Raw genomic sequence first — 11033 nt, 5'->3', positions numbered from 1 at the left:
AAAGTGATGAGCAGGCAGAGTTTGGGCAGACAAGGACAGTTTGCTTAGGCCTTGTGCAATGTTTGTCCCCGGTCACTGATCAACCAACTTTATTCTGGAGGAGCTTCAAAAAAACCAACCCACCCCCCACCTCTCACAAGCAGAGGAAATCTCTAGGCACCAAGGGGGGGGGGATTGGCTGGGGGGGAGGAGAAGACACTGCTGGTTTATAACTAAGATCCATCAGTGTGGCTACCTGATAAATACTCCTTTCTGAGCACTATCAATCAACCCTGGAACATGTGATGGGAGTATAACAACAGGGGCTGCTTGAGAGCATCCAGTATGCCACTTTGTCAACCTGAGGCCTTCCAGATGTTTTGGACTACAATTCCCATCAGCTGGGGCTGATGGGAATTGTAGTCCAACACATCTGGAAGGCACCAGGCTGACAAAGGCCATAATATGCTTTCCTGGGGAGCAACACATTTCAGGGATTAGGGTGCAAAACTTTCTCCTCCAAGCAATGCGGCTTCCAAGCAGCCCAGACACATTTCTTTTTCAGATATTAACAACTGTTCTCAGATTTTATTGCTATTGTTATTATAAGGTTGCCAGCCGACCAGGAAAAAGAAAAGCTATTTAAGCCTCCTGCTTCAGACAGCAGTTTGATCTCGAGACATGAGCAAATGTAGCTTTCCACTGTGATAGGAATTTTGAGGTCTTAGATATATGGCAATGTTCATAACCGCACGTACATAGATCAGCACAGGAAGACCGACCTGAAGCCATTTTGATTCCTAAACTGAGCAAATTTCTCTGCAAGGTCAAAGTGGAAAAGCCTCCCCATTGTCTTTTCCTTCACAAATCCTGTCTTAAGGGTATGTCTGTGTTTGAATAGGGTGTGAGCCTGTGACCTGGCCCAGGAACTAAGCATTTATCATTACAAAAGATTGGCCAGGCTACCCAGGAAATCCAATTAAGTAACCTGCCAGACAGGAGATAAACAAGGACAGGAGAAAAACAACATTCAAATTTCTGTTTAGACCGCCTTTTCTGTGATGTATGATGTTACTGGGGGTGGTCTTGATCTACAGGGTGGCAATTTCAAAAGTCTTTATAAGGCCTTGCGGCCATTTTTCTGGGTCTCCCTCCTCCTCTCCTGTGGGTGAGGGGAGCACCCTGTTGCAACAGATCAATAAAGATCAAGCTTACTAGCTGCTTTGCTTCTCAATATTCTCTGGTTGGCCTCTGTTATTCTCTCCTACCAATAGGGAACCTATGTAAGGACTCTATATGGGCTCTTGGATACCCCATTAGGGAAAAGGGCAATTTTTGTTTACAACATCACCCAGCGTTAAGGGAACTATGAACTTCCCCTGATTCCTGTAGCTGCAGCTTTTGTTTCAAAAAAGAAAAGAAGAAGTTGGCAACCTTCCAGATGTGGGCGATTGCTTATCTGTGTTATTTACTCATTTCCCCTTTTCTGAATCTCGCCTTTCCACCCAGAATGGGAGCATACACACAGGAGGTCAGGAAATGTTGCCCTGATTCCAAGGGGGCTTGAAGAGAGTTGAAAAGACTTTTATTCCAAGATCAAGGTGACAGCCCCATAAATTTTGCAATGCAATGGAGAGCGAGGAACCAGTTTGGTTTGCTACTGATGGTGCTCATCAGTACATACACACAAACACCCACCCACTCTGTACCCACCAATCCCCTCACACGCCCTCCCCTCTCTCCTGCTACGGGGATAAAAATTGTGACTTCCTTTCTACAGCGGAGAAGGGATGCTTTGGGGTGTTCAATGTGGCGACAGCACAAAATAACTTGAGATGGAACCTCTCCTGCAGCCTCACCACCTTAAAAAAGGTCTATGCCTGGGGTGGCGGGTGGCGCTGTGGTCTAAACCACTGAGCCTAGGGCTTGTCGATCAGAAGGTCGGCAGTTCGAATCCCTGCGACAGGGTGAGCTCCCGTTGCTCGGTCCCTGCTCCTGCTAGCCTAGCTCCACAAGACGCACCAAGACCATAAGACGCACCTAGTTTTTAGAGGAGGAAAACAATAAAATAAAATTCTGAATGAAACAGTGGATGTATGATTTTTGTGGTTCATGCTGTGGCCACAGACATGTGATTTGATGGTGAGTTTGGGACGCGGGTGGCGCTGTGGGTTAAAGCCTCAGCGCCTAGGGCTTGCCGATCGAAAGGTCGGCGGTTCGAATCCCCACGGCGGGGTGCGCTCCCGCTGCTCGGTCCCAGCGCCTGCCAACCTAGCAGTTCGAAAGCACCCTCGGGTGCAAGTAGATAAATAGGGACTGCTTTCTAGCGGGAAGGTAAACGGCGTTTCCGTGTGCAGCTCTGGCTCGCCAGAGCAGCGATGTCACGCCGGCCACATGACCAGGAAGTGTCTTCGGACAGCGCTGGCCCCTGGCCTCTTGAGTGAGATGGGCGCACAACCCCAGAGTCTGGCAAGACTGGCCCGTACGGGCAGGGGTACCTTTACCTTTACCTTGGGGTAGCCCAATGCAAAAATCCTGAGGATCCATGTGGATCCGTGCTTTGTAACCATGTTTTTGTGCCATTACAGCCCCACACAACAGTGAGTGCGTGATTTTTTTGGTGCAGGCTGTAGCCATGGACATGCTATGTGATCTGATGTTGAATTTGGGGTGACCCAATGCAAAAATCCTGAGGATCCATGGGCTTTTACCTCCCCCCTCCTTTATCTCTAGTGCCAATCAGCTGCTTCCTTTCAACACTCCCTTCCCTCTTGTTTGCCTTAGTGTCTTTTCCTTAGCTGGAGCAACTTTTTTCTCCTTCTTTTCTTCTAATTTCTCTCCTCATTGCTTTAGTCTTCCTGTCTCCTCTCCTTGAAAGTTTGCTGTCTTTACCTCCTCCCTCCCAGGCAGCCTCCTTCATCTCTAGCGTCCCTTATCTCCCTCCCGATCGCTTGCTGATTAGCGGCTTTGTTTCAACACCCCCTTCCCTCATTCAAAAAAATAAGCATGATCTGCTTTTTGCCCCCGGGCAATTTGGCTCCAGGGCCCACACATTCACTTCATAAGATGCACTGACATTTCGCCTTACTTTTTAGGAAGAAAAAAGTGTGTCTTATGGAGCGAGTGAAAAATACGGTATCTATGTTGGATATTCTCTCTGTGTGTGTGAGAATCATTTGTTTCAGAAACAGAGAAGAACGGAGAAGAAGACTCAAGAAGAAGCAGAAGGCTGAGATTGTTTTGTCTATGCAAGGACATTTTCTGTGGGAACTGCTCTTTGGATAAGTGCAGTGTGACAGGAAGTACTGATAACAATGGTTTTGTGTAACTTGTTGAGAGTCTCTCGCTTGTGTCTTGCAGAGATAGAAGCAGAGGAGAGAGACTTGGACTTGTTGAAATCTAAGTCTGCCTTGACCACGGCAGTGGTGAATGTCTGTATATATTTGCTACTGATATACATTTTGTGTCTGTCAAGTAACCCTCTACACTTGACCAAATCTTTATGGCGGCCATGAGTGTTTATTGCCTATTGTGCGTACCTTCAACCCCGAAGATGGATATTGGCACATATGCATAGTGAAAGTGATGCCAGACCCAATCCTTCTAAATCAGGCATCCCCAAACTCTGCCCTTCAGCTGTTTTGGGACTACAATTCCCACCATTCCTGACCACTGGTCCTGTTAGCTAGGGATCATGGGAGTTGTAGTCCCAAAACATCTGTAGGGCTGAGTTCTAAATCATCCATCAGAGGTTGGAGGATTGATCCAACAATCTAAGCCCACCACCCTCCAAAGTCCAACCTGGAAAAGTGGGTGGGGGCATTCACCTGTCCATCACCTGATGTCACAATGACATCAATGACACCTATTTGAGGCTGTGTATATACTAGACTTCAAACACATTGAAAGTACATTCTTTGCCTCAAAGAATTGTGGGTGGAGTAGTTTACTCCTCACAGGGTTACAGCTCTCAGCAAATGTGCTTTGAAGGTCTAGTGCATATACACAGACCTGAGTTCAGGAGCAGGTTGCTCTAACTGACGACCAGGTGATTGGCAGTTGCAGCAACCTTCTTTGAAGATGCTTCGCATTAGAAGTGCACCTTCAGAAGAGGTTAGCTCTTGATCAGGATTAATGGGAAACCCTTTGCAGTCTCCGCAGAAGGAAAAATTAAAAGCAGAGCATTTTCCCCTCTGCAGAGGAAGTGGATTGAAATCAAAGCTGTGTCTTCCACCCTTGCCTGGATGAACTGAGGAATTCCTAACAGAACAACAAAGTTCAAAGGAATGTGCATTTTGGGGGATGGTTGTGTTTCGGTTCATTCCTGCATCTACAGGGGTTGGCTAGATGACTCTATGGTTCTATGTATTGTTTTGCAAAGTGTGAATTAGGCAAGTTCACTTTTAAATGCAAACTGAATCAAATTTCTCTCCCATCTCTGTTTCAGGGATCTGGAGGAAAGACTGGATTTTGTACTTTTTCCAACTTAAAACAGTTACTCCAACCTCACTCTGTTTCTCTAGCATACATGCACACATGGTCTCAGATGCAATTTTCTTTGCGAATTCACTCCTCCGACTTTCAAAGTTGTTTTGTGAGAGAAGAAGATGGGGCATATCCTTTGAAGCTCAAACAACTTCGGAGTCTGACCATGTGAAAATTTGAACGCACATGAAATACCTTGCGGGAGGGGAGAAGAGAGGAAGAAATAGTTTTGCTGGTGGGGCAACTTCAGGAAATTGCTTGAGAACTTGGGAATGGGGAAGGAACCCAAATCACAATTCTTCCTGCCCCGTGATGAAACCTTTGGAAGAAAACCTAATCAATAAACAGATAACCATTGCAATAACAATCAAGATTACAGAGGGAGGAATCTTCTGTTTATTTGAGGGTAATAAATGATTCCAATAAATGCATAACAAAAAAATAGAAAATGGAGGCGCTGAGGAGAGGTGTGGCCATGCAGCCTGCCTCCTCCTCCCAGATTTTCTTGATCTTGGAGAGAAATAGATGTTCCTCCACTGCAACCTGCTGGCGGTGGAGAGTCATATGCAGATCTCCCTTCCAAACAGAGGTGTGCGGTGGTGGAGAAGGGGTGGATTCAGGCAGATCCGTCGCTGGAAAACGTCGCCTTGACTTTGTCCTTCACCTGCTGGAATCTTTCAGAGAGCCAGTTTCTGCCAACGGGAAGGCAACAGTGAAGGAGCCCTGCCACCCTCGCCAGGGTCTGTGCAAGACACGGCACTTGATCGAGGTGGGCACCCTCACCCCTCACCCCCCACGCTACCCCTCCTCCTCTCCTCCTTCCCCCAATTGGCTGTTAAACAGTTCTGCCCCCTCTAATGAGGAAAATAAGTGAGGAAAATTCTCAGGGATGATTCACACCCTGGCCTTTCATACTGCATCACGGTGTGGTACGCTGGTTTGACATCAGCTGATAGGACGTGCCTACAGAGGGTGCTGAATACAGCACAAGATATTATGGGCTGCCCTGTGAATCCGCTGGATGAAACAGCGGAAGAACGTTGCCTCAGGAGAGTGAGGAAAATTCTCAGGGATGATTCACACCCTGGCCAGCACTTCCTTGATCTTCTGCCCTTGGGCAGAAGATATAGAAGCATGATTAGTCGCACCAACAGGGTAAAGAACAGCTTCTATCCGTGGGCTGTTAGGTTGCTGGATGAAAAGATAACAACAGGGCAACTGACTTTGGGGTTTGGTGGGTGTGCGTCAGTAAACGAGGGGAATTAAGACTAAGCTGAGTGGGGGGTGCTTGTGTAATCTCACTGTATACAAGTTGTACAAGTGACAATAAAGTATTTCAATGATTTCAATAATGCAATGGCGGCGGCAGCAGCCTCCTGAAATCTGCCTTGCCCCCTTCTCTACCATGCACAGCGGTGAGCAAGGTCCTTCTTCAGGGGGAGGCATTCTGGGGGCAAGGGGCCCGATGGGGAGCGCAACCAGTTCCCAAGAGTGTCTAAAATGAATTTCTAGCTGCGATATCAAAGGGGCAGTGACTGTGGAGAGAGCTTTTTCGCCCTGCTGCGTTCTGTCCCGCTCTACTCTCTCCACCTACTGGTGGCTGGAGGAACTGTTGTTTCTCTTGAATACCCATCGAGATTGGGGAAAGATGTTGCTCTCTGCAGATCCTTGCTACCACTGTGGCCCCTTTTCCTTTGCAACCCCCCCCCTCGCCGAAATGCAGGGCCTGATGCCTTCTAGCCAATCTAGCCATAATCTAGTTGGAGCCCAACTCTGCACTCTGAGAGAGGAAATATAAGAACCCGCCTTATATGTAGTCTGAATCTTGGTCTATCTAGCTCAATATGGTCTACTCAGACTGGCAGAGGTTCTCCGGGGCTTCAGACAGTGGCCATTCCTAGCCTTTCTCTAGAAATGCTAGGTGTCAGACCTTCTGCATGCAGAGCCACTAAGCTACAACCCACAGGAGCTTTCGGGTTCCTTCGGGCCTTAATGAGAATTGGTGAAAAGACATAATTCAGATTCATCAAGGAGCATGACTTTGTTGTTGTTGGAGCTTCTTTTTATGCCATCCCACTTTCTAAGTAGAAGAGTTTGGATTTGATACCCCGCTTTATCACTACCCTAAGGAGTCTCAACGCGGCTAACATTCTCCTTTCCCTTCCTCCCCCACAACAAACACTCTGTGAGGTGAGTGGGGTTGAGAGACTTCAGAGAAGTGTGACTGGCCCAAGGTCACCCAGCAGCTGCATGTGGAGGAGCAGGGAATTGAACCCTATTCAGCAGATTATGAGTCCACAGCTCTTAATCACTACACCACACTGGCTCTCTATTCAAGTAGTTAGGTGAGATATTTTGCTAGGCTAGGGGGCTCAGGGCAGGTTCCGTGGCGCACAAAACTCTGTCTGCTTCATGTGTCTCAGCAGTTGCCCCCCCCCTGACGTTTTGCCCACACTATGGCTCTGAGGCACATTTGACGCACACCTTTTCCCTCAAAGAATTCTGGGCACTGTTGTTTATCCCTCAGAGAGTTAGAATTCCCAGCAACCATTAACAAACTGCAATGCCCAGAATTCTTTTTTTGGACTGGGAGAATTCTGTGCGTACACAGCCCTGGGTTTCAGGCCTTGCAAGGAAGCCACCGGAAATTCACCTGGCTTTGGTGATCGGCTCACTGTTGTGGAACTCCTGGAAAGCTGTTTTGGTCTTCTCTCCAGCGTTGTCAATAAAAGTCTGAACATTACGCTGGAAGTTCTCGAACCTTTGAGACAGGGAGGGCTCTGTCGGCCCCACCTCAGTGGAGGCTTAGAGAAAGCAAAGGGAACAGGGGCAAAGACAGTGAGAAATAGATTGCACAGCTTGGAAACTAAACATATCTGACTTTGCAATATGCCCCAACTGCCCTCTTTCCTCCTGCTGTTCTCTGATTCAACCATCTCCTTTCTTTCCCTGGCTGGCCCTAAACACGTCCTTGTATGATTCAAATGAACCAGGGTTATGCAAAATTGCCAAAAGCTAACCTCGGTTAGTATGGCGCAATCACATCTTACGTGTAATTAGCTTGCGTGGTTTCAACCTTGCACAGTTGAACCAAGTTTCAATTGAACCAAGGCATGCAAACCTGCTAAAAACTAACTTCCGTTAGTTAGGGCTACCATATTTTGAAGAGCAAAAAAGAGGACACATTTGCCAACTTCTACTTTTAACTACGGATTGCCATGACGACTCTCATTTTTAATAGCCCTACTATATGTTTCTCATTATATAAGTGACTTTTGCTAACACTCTCCAGATCACATCCAGCCTACCTCCCCCTCTTATTTTTAAGCCTCTGTTGCTTCCAAGCCTCACACCCACTGAACATCAATGCCTAACGTAGATCCTGCCCACAATCTTGGCCAGCTGCAGATCCAAACCCGGCACTGATGGGAAGCCAAATGTTCTCTGGCCGGGGGGGGGGAAAGTGTTGGTGCTTTCATATGAGAGGGAAAAAATTATGTTTCCCAGCTGCAGTGATAGGATTTGCACAGACATGTCAAATGGGAAGAGCTGTCAGAGGGAGGGGCTTATTTTGAGCTCGGGGTGTGTGTGTCTGGGAGCAGGAAGGTGTGGCAAGGATCCTTTGCCAAACCTGCGCAACTAGAGTTTCCAAATTAGCCAGTGGAAGGCAATAGATGCCGTCTAGCCTGTTCCAGTTGCATTGGTGGCGCTGCATAATGAGCTAAGAAAAGGTTTTCGGCTCCTACCTGTCACAGCAAACAAAGCCATGAGGACCACTGCAACGGAAACCGCAAGCTGCATGGTGTTGGAGGGTTTTAGAGTTCCTGGAGGAAAACAGGAAGGAAGTAAACAAGGGCATATATAGGTGGAACTGGTTAATAACTGGTAAATAACGGTGACAATGGTGTTGAAACACTCATGTGCTGTCTAATGACTGTGTCTAAGGTTGCTTCCACATAACTAAGAAATCCTGACCTGTTCTCGCAAAATTTTGATGCCATCAGTCGTTCATTGAGCATTCATTCTGATTTGCCTGCAGGGAGGTCAGATGACATTGCATCCAGCCAGCTATATCATCTCATGCTTCCCAGGGCTTTCCCCATTACTTTCCTTCCAGCAAGAAGTCCAGTTTTGAGAAGTGGGTTTGTTGCACGAGATTAACTTCAGCCGTGCAGCCTGAGTTTGCTGGTACGTGATCAAACCCTACCCAGAACTTGCAACAGTCTGGAAGCACCGTAAGAGGCGCAGGGACTGGTTTAAAAGAAGAGAGAGTTGGCAACCCTTGCAGCAGAAATCTTCCGCACCTTTACCAGGTTCAATACACCTTGTAAAATTCTCAACAATGCTGCAAATGGCTTCTTTTCCTTTCTCATGTGCTCCTTCACTGCCCTCCCATCCCGTCTCTGATTCCCCACCTCCACCCAGAAATGGAATGATGTTCTGCCTCCTCTCTTGAAGGACGGCGACAGACGATTGCCACCTGTCACCTAAAAAGGCACTGGTGTGTTTCACAGCTCGCCAGCTGACAGGCAAAGCTTCCCCCCAGAATACTAATGCAGTTATGGAAGGATCCTTCACCGGCTGAATTTCTGCCTGGTATGAAACTCACGATGGCATGAACTCTCCATTAAGGAAGGTGGAAAGACAGGGCTCAATGCAGCTATGTTAGATGACTGATAATAAATCTGAGTCGCTTGCATGGCTGTCTGCTCTTGGTTTAGAAGAGCTTCTGACAGCGATTTTGGGGAGGGGGCATCTCAAAGATTCACCTGCTTCATGCAGCTGTTAAAGGCATAAAAACACAGGAAGATCCTTTTATACCAGTGGTTCAGTATTGCATACTCTGGCTGGCAGCTGCTTTCCAGGGTTGCAGCCTGGAGACGTTCTCAGACCCACCTAGAGAGGCCATGGATCGAACCTGGGATTTTATACATACAAATCAGGTGTTCTACTACTGCTAGGAAGGGACGCGTGTGGCGCTGTGGGTTAAACCACAGAGCCTAGGACTTGCCAATCAGAAGGTCGGCGGTTCGAATCCCTGCGACGGGGTGAGCTCCCGTTGCTCGGTCCCTGGTCCTGCCAACCTAGCAGTTCGACAGCACATCAAAGCGCAAGTAGATAAATAGGTACCGCTCCAGCGGGAAGGTAAACGGCGTTTCCATGCGCTGCTCTGGTTCACCAGAAGCGACTTAGTCATGCTGGCCACATGACCCGGAAGCTGTATGCTGGCTCCCTCGGCCAATAAAGCGAGGTGAGCGCCGCAACCCCAGAGTCGGCCACGACTGGACCTAATGGTCAGGGGTCCCTTTACCTTTACTACGGCTAGAAAATTGCAACCCTCTGTTAGTGGCAAAAGCTAAATCAACATCTTGGGAAAATGAGGCAAAAACCTCTCTTAGGGTTGCACTTCATTGCCACCTCTCTCTGCCCACTAAACTTTCTGAACCTTGCTCCCCTCTTCTGAGTCTGTAGTCCCGTCTGTTTGCCCCCGCACCACTCCCCAATCCTGTATTTTGCTCGGTCTCATGTTCTTAGATTTGCTTCATTTTTTTAATTTAAAAAAGGCTCTGTTGTTGTTTTTTTAGAAGCAACGCAGCAGGCAGTCATTTAACAGGTGAAGCTCTCCCTGGCATGGAAATGCAGCAAAAGCAACAGGTTTCCCTGCTGTGCAGTAAATTCCTGCTGTTAAAGACGCAGGCCACTCAGAGAGAGAAAGTGCTCCATCTTCGCACACTTCTCATTTAAGATGCCATCGCCAGGGCCTCTGCATTAACTTGCCACGTCTAGATTTTGAAATAATAATAATAATAATAATAATAATAATAATAATAATAATAATAATAATAACTTGACTCTAATTTAGTCACCCCGTTTGAATTCCCCTTTCCCCACATGCCAAATGAATTTCTATATTTCCATTTCTATATTTCCACTTACTTGCAGCTGGGAGTGGAGACGAGAATCCAAGGTGAAATGGGAAATCCTTCCCAGCTGCTCCCTATAAACCTAGCACCCTGCCTCCAACATCCGCCCCTCGGAGGGCAGCAACCTGAGCCTTGCTGCTATTTCTCCTCCCCTCCGCAACTGGGAGGTTGCTCCATCTCTCCCAGGAATTTAAACCGCAGCCAGGGAGGATGTAAGAAAAGAAGGCGAGTGTGTGTGTGTGTGTGTGTGTGTGTGTGTGTGTGTGCAATCCCATTTCCCCAAACTTTAAAGTCACTGGGAAGTTCGGGGTGGGGGAGAGAGAAGGAACCACCTTCCACGCAGCCCAGTTTGCTTGTACTTTTGGTCTGCCTGAGCAGTTTGCAAAAAAGGCTGGGGGGGGGGGAAAGAGGCCAGCCTCCCTTCTTGAAGCTTCCCGGATAGGGTTTTGCCTCTAAGATGCTTTCGTGATCTGGAAGGATAAATAGCCCTGAGGCACAGTTAAAGGATAGCTCAGCTGGTTAGAGCATGGTGCTGATAACACGAAGGTCGCAGGTTCGATCCCCCTATGGGATAGCTGCATATTCCTGCATTTCAGGGGGCTGGAATAAATGATCCTAAACGATTCCTCCTAGCTCTACGATTCT

General features: G+C 47.7%; 1 protein-coding gene across 1 annotated transcript; it reads right to left on the bottom strand.

Annotated features, from left to right (window-relative positions):
* Nucleotides 1-4837: 4837 nt before the first annotated feature.
* APOC1 (apolipoprotein C1) lies at nucleotides 4838-10550 on the bottom strand. The gene is made up of 4 exons (XM_081922753.1): nucleotides 10402-10550; nucleotides 8211-8288; nucleotides 7118-7268; nucleotides 4838-5156 (listed from the first exon to the last, which is right to left on the bottom strand). Exons 2-4 carry the CDS (start codon nucleotides 8263-8265, stop codon nucleotides 5081-5083), a joined length of 282 nt encoding a protein of 93 aa, XP_081778879.1. The 5' UTR covers nucleotides 8266-8288; nucleotides 10402-10550; the 3' UTR covers nucleotides 4838-5080.
* Nucleotides 10551-11033: the final 483 nt, after the last annotated feature.

This window comes from Podarcis melisellensis, assembly GCF_964234715.1.
Source record: "Podarcis melisellensis genome assembly, chromosome: 8".
Taxonomy (NCBI): domain Eukaryota; kingdom Metazoa; phylum Chordata; class Lepidosauria; order Squamata; family Lacertidae; genus Podarcis; species Podarcis melisellensis.
The sequence above is the reverse complement of the archived record's forward strand: the minus strand, read 5'-3'. Positions and strand labels throughout refer to the sequence as shown.